The 20,283-nt window shown below is 35.2% G+C and overlaps 2 protein-coding genes across 2 annotated transcripts in view; one reads left to right on the top strand and one right to left on the bottom strand.

Moving 5' to 3' along the window:
• CCDC18 (coiled-coil domain containing 18) overlaps positions 1-20,283 on the top strand; it is a 104,332-nt gene that overhangs the window by 24,359 nt on the left and 59,690 nt on the right. Inside the window, 7 exon segments of the mRNA XM_081818823.1 lie at positions 408-529; positions 1,537-1,828; positions 6,579-6,703; positions 7,476-7,636; positions 14,294-14,514; positions 15,646-15,756; positions 16,226-16,357. Coding sequence (XP_081674949.1) covers positions 408-529; positions 1,537-1,828; positions 6,579-6,703; positions 7,476-7,636; positions 14,294-14,514; positions 15,646-15,756; positions 16,226-16,357 — 1,164 coding nt within the window.
• On the bottom strand, positions 2,051-4,262 carry LOC102744580 (histone-binding protein RBBP4-like). The gene is given in 4 exon segments (XM_031021410.2): positions 2,051-3,395; positions 3,398-3,900; positions 3,902-4,193; positions 4,196-4,262. Coding segments are annotated over 4 exon segments (1,263 nt in total). The 3' UTR covers positions 2,051-2,994.

Here is a 20,283-nt window from a genome sequence, read left to right on the forward strand (position 1 = left end):
ATTTGAACTGTGATTTCAGTGGGAGTATTCAGTGGCTAAAATTTCAAAAATTATTTCTCTAGAACGTTTGCAGTATAGTTAGCCTTTAGTAACTTGATGCAGCATCACTACCTGAGTCGCTTGCCTTGCCCCTGTGAGGCCAGAACACTAGCTCTCAGATGGTAGTGCCGTGGCCCCTCGTCATAGGCTCTTAACCATTTCTGGACAGGTGGTAGAGTCTCCCTCCCTATCCTATGTCACTGCCCAGGAAGTTTACTTTGCTCCTTTCACTACAAGATCAGGAACTTACACATGTGGAATACTTACTCTACTCTCCTGTTTATTTCTGAAATCACTACTTTTTAGTTTGAAACACCTAAATTTATGACCACAGTAGTATGTCCACTTAAAACAAATTATTGTTTTAGGTTCAAGTTGAAGAAGAAATATTAGAGAAAAATCTAATTAGCTGTGAAAAAGAAAATAAAAGGCTACAGGAAAAGTGTGGTCTATATAAAAGTGACCTTGAAATTCTGAAAGAGAAATTAAGGTACAGTATCATGTTGTGGAAAAAGGATTTTTGTGTGGAAATGGAGAAAGAACTGCAACATTTTAAGATAGAATATTTTGTGTATTTAGTTATGGCCTTAAATTACATAGAAAGATAGGTTTCATGACTGAAATTGTTTTCTAGGTATAACATTAGGGTTTTTAACCAATAGAACATGTTGATATTAATATACTTGTAAATACAGAGTAATATGATCAGCATATTTACTTTGCATATATTTAGAGAAAATGAACACACACATAATGTTCTTGTAGTGTGACATTAGCTGGTTAGTAAAATATGTGTTCTTCAAATCATGTGAATCACCTAGTCCAGCCTTCTCATTTCAGAGACATTAAAAATGTGAAAAAGGACACTGTGAATGCATTGTGATGTATATCAGTATTTCATTTTTTATTGTTGAATATTATTCTGCTGTATGGATGTACCACATTTTTTTATCCATTTATCCATTCACCAACAGTTCTATAGATTGTTCTAATGTTTGACATGTTTTTATAGCTATATATGTATATATTTGAAAATAATACTGCCTAGTAATCAGTTAATGGTTGATTACTATTTTTTAGAGTTGTGGCTAATAGTTCATGATTTTTCTTTATATAGTCTAAAACTTTCTTCATGTTGCAATATGTTGAATTAGGATTTTGGAGTTAGATCTCCTGTCTTACACTTTTCAAAAGGGAGCAGAAGGCTTTGAAGATAATGGAGTTATCCTGCCCTCCTACTTACTGTGAGACACTGGCAAAGTTTCATAACCCTTCTATACCTTGGTTTCCTTATCTATAAACAGAGAATGATAATAGTGCTGCCCACATAAAGTTGTGAGTTTCTGGTGTGCAGAAAGTAGGCATTCAGTAAATGTGAGCAGGTGTTACAGTTCTAGAATTAAGGCTTTAAAATACTTTAAAAGTGCGTTTAACTAAATATAACTACTGAAAATGAATGTATATTTTATTTTCATTTTTATGCTTTTTTCTTTATAGGCAGTTAAAAGAAGAAAATAACAATGGAAAAGAAAAATTAAGGATCATGGCAGTGAAAAATTCAGAAGTTATGGCACAACTAACTGAGTCTAGGCAAAGTATTCTGAAGCTAGAGAGTGAATTAGAGGACAAAGAAGAAGTACTTAGAGAAAAATTTTCTCTAATGAATGAAAACCGAGAGTTAAAGGTCCGTGTTGTAGCACAGAATGAGCGACTGGATTTGTGTCAACAAGAAATAGAAAGTTCAAGGGTAGAACTGAGAAGTTTGGAAAAAGTTATGTCCCAGTTGCCAGTAAGTATGGGTGAAAAAGAAAATTTTACTGAAGTGCTTTTTAAAAGGTCATCATCTTGTGTTTGCTTTATTAGTATGTATGTATGTGGGTATTTATTTTTACATATCTGTACTTTCAATCTTGAATTTCTTTTCTGTCTAATCCCTTTTGTTTTTCTGCACTTAACCTGTCTACTCTTCCACCCTTTCCTAGTCTCTGAGGTGCCATATGTAAGAACAACACAAGATTTTTTACAAATAGCTTTTTTTTTTTTTTTAATGTAGAAAAGCAATTTATTCCATTGTAAGCACTTACACAGTTAGTCATCGAAAGTAACAGGCCTGCTGGTGAAACAGGTCACCCAAAATAGAGATGGTACCAAACTAGTGGTCAAAGACTAACTCCTAAAAAAAAAAAGCAACTCTTATCCAGGATTAATTTAATTTTAAAAACAAATACAAGCTATCAATTCACTCTTCTCAACTCAACTGGACAGTCTACCTGTGGTATAACTGTCAGGTAAAAACATATATCTTTACAACTTGGTGGTCCCAAGTTTTAAAAAACCATTTCACAGAAAGGAAAGAAATATGAAAACAGCTCAAGAAATACACTAACAAGCAAAAATATATGGGGGAAAGAGGAACACATAGTTTTGACTTAACTGAAGAAACTGAGAGGAGACTGGTCTACATAGGAAAATGTGCATCCTGGAAAGTCAGGTGTGAAAATTTTAGAACAGGAATTTATATGACTTGAATCTCCCCCATTTCCTGAATAAAAACGACATCTTGTGGTATTTATACCTCATGGCTCAGACATCTACCTCACTTGGCTCTACTCCTTCCTTCCTTTAGCCTTTACTTAAAGGAGTCTGAAAAACTTGGGGATATAGCTTAAGAAGAAAAATAACCACACATAATATTCTCCTTTCTGTGGCTACTTAGACCTTTGTTACTAGAAAATTCCTAAAGAAAATTTAAATATAAGTCTGTGGCTTTACTGAATCAAGTCCCCCAGTTAATATTTAGAAAACACCCTCTGTTTAGGGTAATAACATTGTTGATGGTACCTATCATAGAGGGATAGCCAAACAAAGTCTGTGTCTCAAAACCAGTGTTAAATCAATCTCAGGGTTGAGAGGAATAAAAGGGGGAGTCTAAAATCACAAGAAGTGCAGGTATATCTAGGACCCTTGTCCTTCTGGATCCACGCTTCCTTCAGGATCTTCATCATTATAAATGTTCTCCGCCATTTGCCACACTTGCGTGATATTGTCTTCTGATAGAGAACAAATCACCCAAGGTTCATTGGGATTCCAAGAGAAATCAGATATCTTGGCAGTGTGACCACCATGAATAAACAACAATTCTGGTGGCCCATCTTCTGCATCTTCTGGGGATTGTTCCTCTCCAATTTTACTTAAATCCCAGACATTCAGTCTGCAGTCAGTACCACTGGAAGCCAAAATAGTCTCATTGTGAGGCGACCACTGAACCTGGAATATTTCATCCTTATGTGATTCAAAGGAATGCAACTTAAGTTTCAGATTTCTCAGATCCCACAAGGCAACAATCTTGTCGGCTATCCTGTGGCCAGAATGAACTCACTATAAGGATTGAAAGATAGGCAGTTCACTTCAGCAGTGTGAGCATCAACTGAGTGGCTTGGTTTGGAAGTATTGTTTGAACGAGTATCCCAGATCATAAGTTTCTGATCATCAGCAACTGACCCAAACAGAGACTCATGGAGCAGATGCCAGGAAACATCTTCTACTACCGCTCTATGTCCTGTAAAGATGGTCTTCGCATCCACCACTTTTCCTTCTTTTGGAACAGCACTGATGTCCCAGAGGCAGATGGTATGGTCGTCTGAAGCACTAAGTAAGTGCCCACTGAGATTTGGGTTCCAAGAAAGTACATAACCTTCCTTCTGATGTCCACACAGATGCAAGTCTGGGTTGCACTCTCCAGAAGGGTCTGGTTTGGAAGGATGTTTTGTATAGTCAAAAATAAGAACATCACTGGATGGAGTCTTTGTTGCAATAATGCAAGGGTTCTGGGGCATATAACGTGCCCGGTTTACTTCTTCCATGGTTGATCTTGATTTCCATTTCAATTTTTCCACTAACTGAGCCAAAACCTCCAAATTCTCCTTTCTCACTGTTGTATTGTGAAGCATCAAACTGAGCATCATCGTTAGGGAGCTGCACACTGGCTATCACAAGATGGTTTTGTTCATCTGACGTGTGTGTTCCCAGGACAAGTCGAAGAATGCTGAAGTCTTTCCCTTCTGGTCTGGTTACATCTGGAAGCCACTGTGCAGTTAGGCTAGGCCACTCCAGAGCATGGGTCACCAAATCATAAAGAAAAGGGGTGTTCTTTTCCATATTTTGTACTCTTCGTTGCTCACACGTTCTACTGCATCATCAAAGGCTGCTTCCTTGTTGGCCATGGCGGGCAGGCAAGCCAGGGGGGATCCCGGGGTCGAGCGTTGCCGGAGGGATGGGGAGGCTACAGGTGCTCGCTCTGCACGCACGGCCTCTCTTGTTTCTACAAATAGCTTTCTTCAAGTAACATTGACATACCATAGAATTCATTCATTTTAATTGTACTGTTCAGTTATTTTTAGTAAACTTACAAGTTTTGGAACAATACCACAATCTAGTTTTCAAACATTTTTATCATCCCCAAAAGATCCCTTGTGCCTATTTATAATTAGTCCCTGTACCCACACCCACCCCTAGGAAACCACTAATCTGATTTCTGTCTCTAGAGATTTGTCTTTTATGAGCATTTCATATAAATAAAATTATACAATGTATGGTCTCTTGCATTCTAAAAATTTGGGGGGATCATTCATTCTGACATATATCAGTACTTCATTTCTTTTTATTGTTGAATATTAGTCCATTGTATGGATATACCACATTTTATTTATCTATTCACCATTAGATGGACATTTGGACTGCTTCCACTTCTGGACTATTAAGAACAATGCTGCTGTGAAAATTTGCATACAACTCTTTGTGTGGACATACTTTCATTTCTCTTGAGTAGATAGATACCTAGGAGTAGAATTTCTAGGTCATATGGTAAAGTTATGTTAAACTGTTTTCCAAAGTGGCTATACCATTTTTTGTTTTCATGAGGAATGTACGAGGGTTCCTGTTTTTCTGCATCCTAGCTAACATTTTTTATTATCTGTCTTTCAGGTTTTAGCCATCTTAGTGGGTATAAAGTGGTATCACATTGTGGTTTTAATTTGCATTTTTCTAATGAATAATAATGTGCAAATTTTCATGTACTTATTAGAATGCACAGAACATTAAAATGTTTTTATGATAGCAGCTGGCCACCATTTCTCTTTCAGTTATACATATGACCATATATAAGTGAGATTAGGAAGAAAGTAAGTATAACTGTATCAGAAGTCCATAATTGACAGGTGTAAAATAAAGGTGAGATCAGGAGAAGAGTGTATATAAATACGTCATGGCTGGTTTCAAATATATTTGAATGGGTGGTAGACTCTTAACCAATTTTAAACTGTCATGGAATTAAGCTGAAAGGGAACTTAGAAATCATCTGATTCAACACCATCATTTTATTGACAAAGAAATGTAGTGCCAAGGAAATAAGTAACTTTTATAATTAGCTAGCAGCAGAATTAAAACTAGAATGTATGATTCTTGATTCCCAGCCCTCTGCTATATCTACTTTCCTAGGATCCTGATTATTTGCTTAGGTTTTAAATGTTCTGTTTACTTTTGAAATTTGATAGTAATTAGATGCAGATAGCATTCATTTTTAAAAAAATTTTTTAAAGATTTTATTTATTTGAAAGAGAGTAAGTGGGGGGAGGAACAGAGGGAGAGGAACAAGCAGGCTCCCTGCTGAGCAGGGAGCCCATGCAGGGCTCCATCCCAGAATCCTGGGATCATGACCTGAGCCAAAGGCAGATGCTTAACCGACTAAGCCACCCAGGCGCCCCGATAGCATTCATTTTAAACTGATATTCTCATTTGACTCAATATCAAGAATTACTTTGTATGTGATTCTGAAGTTGGTGTGGTAATATGTTTGATCCTGTGTTTCGTGCAATGCTAAGAATAACGTGGTTTGGAAATGGGAATTTTTTTCATTTCTAGAAAGCTTGATTTGGTTATAGTTTGAAGATAGTAGTCATTAAGTGCTTATCTTGCCCCTTTTCATAACTAATTTAAAAAATTCTCTATTGTTCAAACATATAGAAAAACAGACCAATGCAGCACACCATTTGCTATATCTGAGTAACATATTGTGATATCCACTTCATATTTTTTTAGAATAAAGTTTTACAGATAAATAAGCCTCTTTATATACTGTGTTAGATCCCAATCCTTTCCATCTCTCCACAGAGGTAGGCACTATTCCGAAACTCATGTGTATCCTTCTTGTCTGTATTTTAAATGTTGCCACATATGCATGCTCTAGAAAAACATATATAACTAATATATTTTGGAAAATACTACATGTGCCTCTGTTGTTTTTCACTTAATGTAGTGTTATATGATGTCTCCAAATGATTTATATAATTCAGGTTTATTTTAACTCTTGTGGTTTTCCTGTTACCTTAATGTTTCATAATGTATTTATACATTTATCCTATTGATGGACACTAGGTTATTTCTATTTATTCACACAATTTTTAAAAATTGGAGTTCTGAATAATGAAACAATTGCATCATAGATGTTGTAAGTTTATATATGTTTGTTTTTAAATTTGCAGTTAAAAAGAGAAATGTTTGGTTTTAAATCATCTCTTTCTAAACACCAGATGAGTAGTTTGTCAAACAAGGAAGACAATTACATTGGCTGCTGTGAGGCAAATAAAATGGTGATTTCAGAATTGAGGTATGGTTTTCAGATGCTGAAGTTGTAGCAAATACAATGTTGTTTTTTTTTAATTGGTAATTAAAATCTTTGAGAAGATGAAAAATGTACAGAAAAGTTCTGCAAGTACTATAACAAATATCTGTGTTTCCATAACTAAGAATTGATTATTCTTAACATTCTGTGATATTTTTTTCAAATGTTTTTAAGTAAAAACTAAAAACATTATGGGATGTTCTTTCCACTAGTTTCATTCTCCTAAGTATCCACCATCCTGAATTGGATGTATATTCTTCAATCCATTTTGTATATGTTTACATCCACACATGGAAAATATACTGTGTGTTTATATTGTTTGTAATTTTGCTTTTTCACTCAGCATTATTTTTTAAATTCATACATGTTGAGGTAGGTAGTTAGAGTGACTAATCAATGGGTGGATTAGTATGGTTAGTTTTAATAGCTATATAGGAGTCTATCCTATAACTGTATCACTATTTATTGATAGCTACCTTGTTTCTAGTTTTCTTCTATTACAAACAGTGCTGCAAAGTACATACCTTTACATGTTTCCTTTTACAATATGCCAGTTTCTCCAGTGTATATTCCTAAAAGTGAAATTTCTGGGTCATGGTGTGTGTACATTTTTAGTTTTACTAGGTACTATCAAGTTTTTAAAGTAGCTGAATCAATCTACATTAAATTTTTTGCTAACTTGAAAGGTAAAAATGGTATGAGATATATTTATATAGGATCTTTCTAATAATTTTTGATGTATTTTATTTTGTTCCAGGATTAAGCTTGCAATAAAGGAGGCAGAAATTCAAAAGCTTCAGGCAAACCTGGCTGCAAATCAGTTATCTAAGAGTCTTCTTGCTTGTAATGACAAACAAGAAAGTGGCAAATTAAATAGTTTAGAGACAGAACCAGTAAAACTAGGAGGTAATCAATTAGGTGAGTGTATAAAATTGAAATTTTTAATTCTAAGTCTTTTTTTTTAAGATTTTATTTATTTATTTCAGAGAGAGAGAGGGAGCACAAGTATGAGTGGGGAAGGGGCAGAAGAAGCAGGCTCCCCGCTGAGTAGGGAGCCCAGTGCGGGGCTCGATCCCAGGACCCTGGGGTCATGACCTGAGGTAGATGCTTAACCAACTGAGCCACCGAGGTGCCCCTTAATTCTAAGTCTTTTATGATAGTTTTTTAGAGAAATGGATTATCAAAAGTTTAGTTAATCTGTTAGTACTAGTTTGGGTTGGTAAGACAGCAAAAATTTCAAAATTGTTGAACTTTGCATTTTAGGGCACCTGGGTGGCACAGTCAGTTAAAATGTCCAACTCTTGGTTTTGGCTCAAGTCCAATCTCAGGGTCATGAGATTGAGCCCTACAATGGGCTATTTGGAAGTTTTCTTTCCATTTCTATTTTTTGGAACAGTTTGAGAAGAATGGGTATTAACTCTTCTTTAAATGTTTGGGAAGCCATCCGGCCCTGGATTTCTGTTGGTTGGGAGATTTTTTTTTTTTTTTTTTTAAGATTTTCTTTATTTGATAGAGACACAGCGAGAGAGGGAACATAAGCAGGGGGAGTGGGAGAGGGAGAAGCAGGTTTCCCGCAGAGCAGGGAGCCCGATGTGGGGCTCGATCCCAGGACCCTGGGATCATGACCTGAGCTGAAGGCAGACGCTTAATGACTGAGCCACCCAGGCGCCCTGGTTGGGAGATTTTTGATTACCGATTCAATTTCTTTGTTGGTTATCGGTCTGTTCAAGTTTTCTGTTTCTTCCTGTTTCAGTTTTGGTAGTTTATATGTTTCTAGGAATGCATCCATTTCTTCCAGATTGACTGGGTGGCATATAATTTTTCATAATATTTTATAATTATTTGTATTTCATTGGTGTTGCTTGTGATCTCTCCTCATTCATGATTTTATCTATTTGAGTCCTTTCTCTCTTTTTTTTTTATGATTTTTTATTTATTCATTTGAGAGAGAGAGAGTGTGTGAGAGCATGAGCAGGGGTAGGGGCAGAGGGAAAGGAAGAAGCAGAGTCCCCACTGAGCAGGGAGCCTGACGTGGGGCTCAATCCCAGGACCCCAAGATCATGACCTGAGCTGAAGACAGACGCTTAACTGACTGAGCCACCCAAATGCCCTTCTCTTTTCATTTTAATAAGTCTGACTCAGGGTTTATCAGTTTTATTCTTTCAAAGAACCAGCTCCTGGTTTCATTGATCGTTCTGGGTTTCTTTTTTTGTTTGTTTCTATATCGTTTATTTCTGTTCTAATCTTTATTATTTCCCTTCTTCTGGCTTTAGGCTTCATTTGTTGTTCTTTTTCTAGCTCCTTTCCAATGGCTTTCTTTTTAAAACAAAAATATATTTCTTTTTTTTTTTTTTGAGATTTTATTTATTTGAGAGAGAGAACATGAGAGAGAGAGAGAGAGTGCACAAGCAGGGGGAAGGAGCAGAGGGAGAGGGAGAAGCAGACTCCCCACTGAGCAGGGAGCCCAGTGCAGGACTTGATCCCAGGACCCTGGGATCATAACCTGGGCTGAAGGTAGATGCTTAACTGACTGAGCCACTCAGGTGCCCTCCAGTGGATTTTTTATAGAACAGTAGAACAATCCTAAAATTTGTATGGGACCACAAATAGCCAAAGTAATCTTGAGAAAGTAAAACAAAACTGGAGGCATCACACTTCATAATTTCAAACTATATTACAAAGCTATAATAATCAAAACAGTATGGTGTTGGCATTAAAAACAGACATATAGATCAATGGAACAGCGTAGAGAGCACAAAAATAAACCTGTGCATATGGGGTCAATTAATTTAGAACAAAGGAGACAAGAACAAACAATAGGATAAGGATAGTCTTTTCAATAAACAGTGTCAGGAAAACTGAATAGCTGTATGCAAAAGAATGAAGGTAGACTGCTATCTTACAGACAAAAATCAACTCAAAATGGATTACAGACTTTAATATAAAACCTGAAACCGTAAAACTTCTAGAAGAAAATATAAGAAAAAAGCTCCTAGATATCAGTCTTGGTGATGATTTTCTTTTGGATTTGACACCAAAATCAAAAGCAAGAAAGTAAAAATAAACAAGTGGGACTATATCAAACTAAAAAGCTTCTGTCCAGCAAAAGAAAAGACAACCTATAAAGTGGGAGAAAGCATTTGTAAATCTTATCTGATAAGGGATTAATATCCAAAATACATAAAAACTCATACAACTCAATACAAAAAAACAATTCAGTTAAAAAATGGGCAGAGGCGGGGCACCTGGCTCAGTCGGTTGAGCATCTAACTCTTGATTTCAGCTCAGGTCATGATCTCAGGGTCGTGGGATCGAGCCCCAGGTTGGGCTTGGCACTCAGTGTGAAGTCCACTTGTCCCTCCCCCTCAGCTCTTCCCCCAGCTCTCTCTCTCAAATAAATATTTTTTAAAAATGGGCAGAGGATCTAAATAGACATTTTTCTAAAGAAGACATCCAGATGGTAAACAAACACATGAAAAGATGCTCAACAGCACTAATCATCAGGGAAATGCAAATCAAAACCACAATGAGGGATGCCTGGGTGGCTCAGTTGGTTGGGCGTCTGCCTTCGGCTCAGATCATGGTCCCAGGGTCCTGGGATCGAGTCCCGCATCGGGCTCCCTGCTCTGCGGGGAGCCTGCTTCTCCCTCTGCCTCTGCCTCTCTCTCTCTCTGTCTCTCATGAATAAACAAATAAAATCTTAAAAACAAACAAAAAAAAAAACCAAAATCCACAATGAACTATCACCCCACATCTGTCAGAGTGGCTATCATCAAAAAAACAAGAAATAAGCATTGGTGAGGATGTGGAGAAAAGAGAACCCTGTGCCCTGTTGGTGAGCATGTAAATTGATACAGCCGCTTTGGAAAACAGTATGGAAGTTCCTCAGAAAATTAAAAGTAGAACTACCATATGTTGCAGTAATTCCACTTCTGAGTATTTACCTGACATCTGAAATCACTGTCTTTTTATTATGTTCAGTTAGCCACCATATAATACATCATTAGTTTTTGATGTAGTGTTCCATGATTTATTGTTTGCGTATAACACCCAGTGCTCATCACAACATGTGCCCTCCTTAATACCCATCATCCGGCTACCCCATCCCCCCACCCCCCTGAAATCACTATCTTGAAAAGATGTCTGCACTCATTTATATATATATATATAATCATCTGCCCCTCCCCCTGCTCGTTCTCTCAGTCTCTCTCAAATCTTCTTTTTCTTTAAAGATTTTAATTATTTATTTGACAGAGACAGACAAAGCGAGAGAGGGAACACAGCAGGGGGAGTGGGAGAGGCAGGAGCAGGCTTCCCGCTGAGCAGGGAGCCCCATGCAGGGCTTGATCCCAGGACCCTGGGATCATGACCTTAGCCAAAGGCAGACACTTAACGATTGAGCCACCCAGGTGCCCCTCAAATAAATAAAATCTTTCAAAAAAAAAGCTCTCATCCCTCCCCAAAATTTGTAACTATATGTGATGACGGATGTTAAATAGACTTACTGTGGTAATCATTTCAAAATATATACATATATCAATTCATTATGTCATACACCTGAAACTAATACAGTGTTATATGTCAATTATATATCAATAAAAATAGATGGAATAACTATATTAATTTCAGACAAAGCAGAGTTGAGACTGACAGAACTAGAAGGATAAATTAACAAACCCACATACATATTTGAAGATTTCAAAACTTCTTTCTCAGTAACTGATAGAACAAGTACACAGAAAATCATTAAGGGGAAAGAAGACTTAAGTACTATAAAGAAGTTTAATATGATTGACATTCACTCTACACAATAATCACCAGAATATACAATTTTCTCAAATGTATTTAAAATATTCATCAAAATACTCCATATGCTGGCCTATAAACTAAGTCTCAAAACATTTTAAACAACTGAAATCAGGTTCATTCATGAATTAGGTTGTTTAAGAAAAACAACCTAATGTCCACTACTAATAACAAAAAGATACCCGGAAAATTCTAAATACTTGGAAATAAACTCAGGAGATATTGTAGGATATTTTGAAGTAAATAAGATGAAAATACAGCATAAAAATTAGTGGGAGCTACAGCATTGCCTAATGATAAGTTTATACCTTTAAATACTTAGATTAGAAAAGAAGAAATGTTTAAAATCAATAATCTAAGCTTTCACTGTAAGAAAAATTAAAGATATAATTAAACCCAAAGAAAATTGAGAAGGAGTACAATTGATCCTGAGGGAAATGTTTTTCTGGTTTTTGGGGTTTTTTTAATTGAAGTATAATTAAAATAGCATGTTATATTAGCTTCAGGTGTATGATATAGTAATTCAACATTTCTATACATTACTCAGCATTCATCATGATAAGTGTACTCTTAATCCCTTTTAACTATTTAACTTTCCCCCTCCCTCTGGGAACCACCAATTTGTTCTCCATATATGAATTTTTTTTCTTTTTTTCTTTGTTCATTTGTTTCTTAAATTCCACATGTGAGTGAAATCACACAGTATTTGTCTTTCTCTGTCTGACTTATTATTTCACTTAGCATTATATCTTCTAGGTCCATTCATGCTGCAAATGGCAAGATCTCATTCTTTTTTATGGCTGAGTAATATCCCATTTTATACACACATACCCGCACCCCATCTCCTTTATCCATTCATTTATCGATGGACACTTGGGTTGCTTCCATATCTTGGCTATTATAAGTAATAATGCAATAAATATAGGGGTGCATATATCTTTTCGAATTAGTGTTTTCATTTTCTTTGCATGTATACCCAGTAGTGGAATTACTAGATCATATAATAATTCTGTTTTTAATTTTTTAAGGAACTTCCATATTGTTTTCCAAGTGGCTGCACCAGTTTGCATTCCCACCAACAGTGTTGTGTTTTTGATTTTAGCTGTTCTGGCAGGTGTGAGGTGATATCTTATTGAGGTTTTGATTTGCATTTCCCTGATAATTAGTGATGTCGAACATTTGCTCATGTGTCTGTTGGCCATTTGTCTACTGATGAAAATGTTAGATGTCTTGATTGTGGTGATAGTTACAAAGGTATAAACATATGAAAAAAACATTTGATAAAACGTATCAAACTTTATATTTTAAATGGGTGCATCTTATTTTAAGTAAATTTTACATCAGTCAAGTACATTTTTATTTATTATTTTTTTTAAAGATTTATTTATTTGAAAGAGAGAGCGTGGGGGGGGGCAAAGGGAGAGGGAGAAAGAAACTGTCATCTTGGTATTTGTTTGCTATTTATTCTAATGCCCTTTATTCATCTTTCCTGCTTTCTTTTGGATCAATTATATTTTAGTATTCCATTTTGTCTCCACTATTGATTAGCTAACTATACCTCTTTATTTTCTTAATGGTTGCCCTAGTGGTTAACATGTGTATCTTTAACTTATCATTGTCTATCTTCAAATATGATTGGCTGGTGGCAGGAAAATGACAGCAGAATTAGATAGCTAAGTGATTAGAGAGAATAGGGATGAGTGATGAGATTATTAGCAGAATGAACGCTAGTTATTAGAGGTGTTGATAAATATGTTATAAATTCTCTTACATCAAAGAGTATAGAGCTAATGATAGATAGATAGCCTAGAAAGTGAAATATTAGGGATATGGAGAACTGATAGGAAATGGCTACTTAAGTAACCCTTGAAGGCATAGTACATCTCTACATATTTCCATACCTGTGTGTGTTCTTATGCAATCATATACATTATGCCTCTTTAAGGCACTCCTGAAAGCTCAGTCACTTTTAGGTGGGAGTAAGTTTATATGTTTGTAGTGGAGAAAGGATGTGTTTGAACAACTATCTTTGATAACCCTTAGTAGTTCAAAAAGCATCACTGAATTCTCATGAGCTAGTTTAGACTAGGAAGGATTCGTCTTCAGCTTTTGAACTTGCATCTGTATACAATATATGAAAATATTCTTTTTTTAAAAAGATTATTTATTTGAGAGAGAGAAGATTTGAAGATTTGAAGATTTCAAAACTCTCTCATGTGAGAGAGAGAAAACACAAGTGGGGGGAGGGGAAGAAGGGAGAGGGAGAAGCAGACTCCGCTGCTGAGCAGGGAGCCTGATGCAGGGCTCAATCCCAGGACCCTGAGATCATGACCTGAGCCGAAGGCAGAGCCACCCAGGTGCCCCTACATCAAAATATTAATGATGCCAAGTTATCCAGAGAAATTTTATGGTCAACTTCAGTTTAAGGAAACAGAACAACTTTTTTTTTAAACAGTGATTTTTTTTTACAATGTTTTCTTTCCAAAAAATTTTATAGTGAGAGAAGGGCTCTTTCTGGTGTGAAGGAATAGTCTAGAAAAGTGAAAGATTCAGAAGATTTTACTCCTACTTTGTTATGTACTTAATTATAGAAAGTACCTTACCATGTTCCTTCATTATATTTTCCTTAACGTATGTCTTTCTCCATTCCCTTTAGTATTCTTCAGATGAGAAATTAAACTTTGTTTATGATTAAAACTTTCAACATTGAATAGGTTTTTATTCTTTAAGTTTTATACAGAACAATTTTCCTTTTATGTTTGTTAGCAGAAAGAATAAAAGACCAAAATCAACATACTGTGAATAAGCAGTATGAAAGAGAAAGGCAGAGACTTGCTTCTGGAATAGAAGAACTACGTGCTAAGTTGGTGCAAATAGAAGCTGAGAATTCTGATTTGAAGGTTAACATGGCCCACAGAACTAGTCAGTTTCAGCTGATACAAGAGGAGCTGCTGGAGAAAGCTTCAAACTCTAGCAAACTAGAAAGTGAAGTAAGCTTGAATTAGCTGTTTATATGTACTAACTTTGGAGACAAGAAAAAAGGCACTATAGTTGTGTAAAAGTTGTATGTGTAAGTCCAGATTTATACATCAGTTATAAATTCTTTTAAAATTATATTTGGAAACCTTTGGGTTTTAACCTATGTTAAAAGTGAGAAATTACTCTCTAGTGGCTAACAGGTCTCAAATATGGTGGACCTTCTAATGTATTGCAGTCTGTTATTTCTTCCAAGTATAAGTTAATATGGCTAATACACATTTACAAGTCAAGAATTTGGATTATGTAATTGGAAGAAAAGGAGTGATAATAGAGGATTTTGAATGTTAGCTAACAGCAGAACCGGCTGGGAAGCCTGTTAAACATGTAGATTTCTGGGTACTGTTCTAATGATTCTGATCCAGTAGGTATGGAGTCATGCTCAGAAATCTGCATTTGTGAACAACTGCATGTGATTATGATGCAGATATGCTTGGATTACATTTTGAAAAGTGCATAATGTGTGTTTTGTGAGTATTTGATCTTCATTTCTATTGAGGATAGAATAAGGATGCCTTTTTAGGTAATTATAGACCAGGACCACATGTGTATATGTTATACTCACTTTAAAACTGAGGCTGATGCTGTCTGTAGGAGTACTTTTAAAAGGTCTGATTTCTCATTTTAAAATCTGTAGCCTACACCAAGGAAAAACTTACATTATGTAAGTAATGGAAAAGGAGATTTAGTCAGTCTAAATCTAAATTATAGCCATCAGCTTACTTAGAAAATTATCTAGTACTGAGATTAATAACTTTTCAAATTACAAAATTATTACAGTCTTGTTGAAAATACACAAAGGACAAAGAAGAAAATAAACCATTGATAATTCCACCACCAGAAATAGCTACTGTTAACATTTTATTATACTAATTTCAGTCTTTAACAGCTACTTTTAAGAAATGGGTTAGGATGCAATCATATTTGGACATAGGGGTCAGAATTAAACTACTTATGTATTACATAGATGGAACAATCTGTCATATACCTGGACTTCCCTTCACTATTTTTCTTCTAAATTGTCACTTATCTTTAAAAGTAATTTTTTAAAAAATAATTTTTAATTTCTTTCAATATGTTTTCAGATGACAAAGAAGTGTTCTCAACTTTTAACTCTCGAGAAACAGCTAGAAGAAAAAATAGTTGCTTATTCCTCTATTGCTGCAAAAAATGCAGAACTAGAGCAGGAGCTTATGGTAAAAATTACTGTTTGGCTACAAATTCACTGTGACTTTAAGGCACTTGATTTGTGACAGCGTGTTTGTTTTAGTATCATTGTTGTACAGTATACCGAATAGGAAAGTATAAATTCTACTAAACTTTCCTGATGATTCATTTTTTTGCTTCTGTATTTTTAAGTTTATAGGCTTATATGGCAAGTTGTTATCTGCCGTTTCTGATTTTTATTCTAGTAGAATTGAAGGAAATAGTATACTTCTTTGATAGACTTTTCAGTATTTTAAAATAGTTAAATCTTTCATTTTGATGTGGTTTTTTAAAATAACCATTTTGTCTCTTCAATAAATGTTTATTTTTGAAGTTTTACATATTACCTACTGTGATTCTTCAAAGAATAGAGTATGACAAATTTAATGCTTTACTTATGTACTTTTATGTAAAACTAGTTCTCAATTATATTCTTTTAAAGTCTTTTTGTATTTCTAGGAAAAAAATGAAAAGATAAGAAGTCTAGAAACCAATATCAATACAGAACATGAGAAAATTTGTTTAGCTTTTGAAAAGGCTAAGAAAATTCATCTTGAACAGCATAAAGAAATGGAAAAGCAGATTGAAAGAGTAAGATATTATGTTTTTCTTTTTTGTGGCTGAATAATATTCTACCGGGGGTGTGTGTGTGTGTGTGTGTGTGTGTGTGTGTGTGTGTTTGTGTGAGTATAAAAATAAGAGCTTGAAATATAGAGCAATAACATTATTCAAACTGAGCAACAGAGAGAAAAAAAGATTTGGAAAAAGAACAGAGCCTAAGGGACGTGTGGGATAATATCAGAACTGAAACTCTATACCCATTAAACAATACCTCCCATTATGCCCTCCCCCCATCCCCTAGCTACCATCATTCTACTTTCTTCTGTCCCAGTGATTTTGACTACCCTAAGTATCTCATGTAAGTGGAATCATACAGTATTTGTCTTTTTGTGACTGGCTTAATTCACTTAGCATAATGTCCTTGAGGTTCATCCATGTTGTGGCATATTGCAGAATTTACTTCTTTTATAAGAATGAATATTCTGTTGTCTGTATATACCACATTTTGCTTATCCATTTATCTATCAATGGACACTGATTGCTCTGGCCAGAACTTCTAGTACTGTGTTGAATAGAAATGAAAGGGGGCATCCTTGTTTTGTTCCTGATCTTAGAGGAAAAGTTTTCAGTCTTTCACCATTTTCAGTATGATGTTAGCTGTAGGTTTTCCATATATGGCTTTTATTATGTTAAGGTAGTTTTATTTTATTCCTAGTTTGTTGAGTGTTTTTATCATGAAAGGGTGTTGAGTTTTGTCAGCTTTTCTGCATCAATTGAGATGATCATACGTTTTTTTTTTCTTCATTCTGTTGATATGGCGTATTACATTGAGTTTTACATGTTGAACCACCCTTGCATTCCAGGAATAAATCCCACTTGGTCATAGTGTATAATCCTTTTACCATGCTGCTGAATTTGGATTATTAGTATTATATTGATTCTGGCTTTAATGTTCATAAGGGATATTGATCTGTAGTTTTCCATTAGTGTTTTTGTCTGGTTTTAGTATCAGGTTAAAACTGGTCTCAGAATTAGTTAAGAAGTGTTCTCTTGGGGCGCCTGGGTGGCTCATTCATTAAGCATCTGTGTTTGGCTCAGGTCATGATCCTAGGGTCCTGGAATCCAGCCCCGCATCGGGCTCCCTGCTCAGCAGGAAGCCTGCTTCTCCCTCTCTCGCTCCCTCTACTTGTGTTCCCTCTCTCACTGTGTCTCTCTCGGTCAAATAAATAAATAAAATCTTAAAAAAAAAAAAGTGTTCTCTCTTAACTTTTTTGGAGAAGTTTGAGAAAGATTGGTATTCTGTTTTTTTTTTTTTAGATTTTATTTGAGAGAGGGAGAGAGTGTGGGGGGAGAGGCAGAAGAAGTGAATCTCAAGCAGACTCTGTGCTGAGCACAGAACCTGATGTGTTGCTTGATCCCATGACCCGTGAGATCATGACCTGAGCAGAAATCATGATTCAGACGCTCAACTGACCCAGGCACCCCTAAACATTGGTATTCTTTAAATGTTTGATAGAATTCACTAGTGAAGCTATCAGGTTCAGGGCTTTTCTTTGTTGGGAGCTTTTTTTTTTTTTTTTAATTTTTTTATTATGTTAATCCCCATACATTACATCATTAGTTTTAGATGTAGTGTTCTATGATTCATTGTTTGTGCATAACACCCAGTGCTCCATGTAGAATGTGCCCTCTTTAATACCCATCACCAGGCTAACCCATCCTCCCAACCCCCTCCCCTCTAGAACCCTCAGTTTGTTTTTCAGAGTTGTTGGGAGCTTTTTGATTACTGATTTAACTTCTTACTAGTTTTAGGTCATTCAGATGATCTATTTCTTCATTATATAGTCTTTGTAGGTTTTGTATTTCTAGGAATTTGTCCATTTCATTTAGATTATTCAATTTGTGGGCATACAATTATTCATTATGCTTTCTTATGATCTTTTTTGTTTCTGTATAATTGGCAGTACTATCCCCACTTTCATTTCTGATTTTGTTAATTTGCGTTCTCTGTTTTTTTAATCTATTCGGCTAAAGATTTGTCACTTTTATTTATTTTTTCTAAGAGCTAACTTTTCATTTCATTGATTTACTTTATTGTTTTCTGTTCTCCGTTTTGTTGATTTTTACTGTAATCTTTATTATTTCCTTCCCTCAACTAGCTTTGGGTTTAGTTTGTTCTTCTTTTTCTAGTTCCTTATGTTTTGAAGTTAAATTATTGACTTGAGATCTTTTTTGTTTTTTAATGTAAGCATTTATAGCTGTAAATTACCCCTTAGCCCCACTTTGGCTGTGTCTCTTAAGTTTTGGTAAGTGGTGTTTTTGTTTTCATTTGTCTCCTAATTATCTTCTAATTTCCCTTGTGAATTCTTCTTTGATTCATTGATTGTTTAAAAATCTGTTGTTTAATTAATGCCACAATCTTATGAATTTTTTAATTTTCCTTTCATTATTCATTTCTAATTTCATCTGGTTGTGGTTGGAGAAGATACTTTGAATGATACCTGTCCTTTTAAATTTGTTGAGACTTCAATTTGTGGCCTAACATGGTCTATCCTGCAAAATGTCCCCTTCACACTTGAGAAGAATGTGTATTTTGTTGTTGGGTAGAGTGTTCTGTATATGTCTATCAGATCTAGTTGATTTATTCTGTTAAGTCCTCTGTTTCCTTACTTATATTCTGTCTAGTCTTCTGTCCATTATTATGAATGGGGTATTGAAGTTTCCAACTATTTTTGTAGTGTCTGTTTTTCCCTTCAGTTTTGTCAGTTTTTGCCTCATATATTTTGATGGTCTGTCATTACATGAGTAAACTTCATAATTATTATATCTCGCTACTATTTTGAACCTTATAGTAAATAATGTCCTTTGTCTCTTAAAACCTTTTTTGATATAAAGTGTTTTTTCTGATATTTGTGTAGGTACCCCTGCTCTCTTTTGGTTACTTATTTGCATGGAATATCTTTTTATATCCTTTCACTTTTAACACGCTTGTGTCTTTGGATCTCAAGTGAGTCTCTTGTAGACAGCATATACAGTTGACCCTTGAACAACGTGGGTCCACTTATTTGTGGATTTTTTACAACAGTACTGTAAATGTATCTTCTCTTATGATTTTATTAATATTTTTTTCTCTAGCTTACTTTATTATAAGAATATGATACATGTAAGATACAAAATATGTGTTAATCAACTGTTTATGTTATTGGTAAGGCTTTGGTCAGCAATAGGCTATTAGTAGTTCAGTTTCTGTGGAGTCAAAAGTTATACAGATTTTCAACTGCACATGGGGTCAGCCACCTTAACCTCTGCATTGTTCAAGGGTCAACTGTATTTGGATCATGTGTTTTTATCTTCTGCCAGTCTCTATCTTTTGATTGGAGAGTTTAATCCATTTATATTTAAAGTAAATACTGATAGAGACTGTCTTTTTGTCATGATGCTGTTTGTTTTCTATATGCCTTACAGCTTTTTTGTCCCTCCTTTCCTACATTACTGTCTTCTTTTGAATTCAGGTTTTGTTTTTTTTTTGTAGTGAAATTTTGAAATTCTTTTCTTGTTTCCATTCTCTTTTGTGAATATTGTATTGTTATTTTTTGTGTGGTTGTCATGGGTATTACATTTAACATTCTAAAGTTTTATTCTTTTTTTTTTTTAAGATTTTATTTATTTATTTGACAGAGAGAGAGAGCAAGAGAGGGAACACAAGCAGGGGGAGTGGGAGAGGGAGAAGCAGGCTTCCCACCAAGCAGAGAGCCCGGTGTGGGGCTTGATCCCAGGATCCTGGGATCATGACCCGAGCCGAAGGTAGATGCTTAACGACTGAGCCACCCAGGCACCCCTAAAGTTTTATTATTCTAATTTGAATTTGTACCAGCCTAACTTCAGTAATATACAAAAATTGTGTCCTTTTACAGCTCCATTTTTACTCCTTTCTAATGTTAATGTCACAAAATTAT

This window comes from Leptonychotes weddellii, chromosome 4 (genome assembly GCF_054177405.1).
Source record: "Leptonychotes weddellii isolate Sample4059 chromosome 4, ASM5417740v2, whole genome shotgun sequence".
Taxonomy (NCBI): Eukaryota; Metazoa; Chordata; class Mammalia; order Carnivora; family Phocidae; genus Leptonychotes; species Leptonychotes weddellii.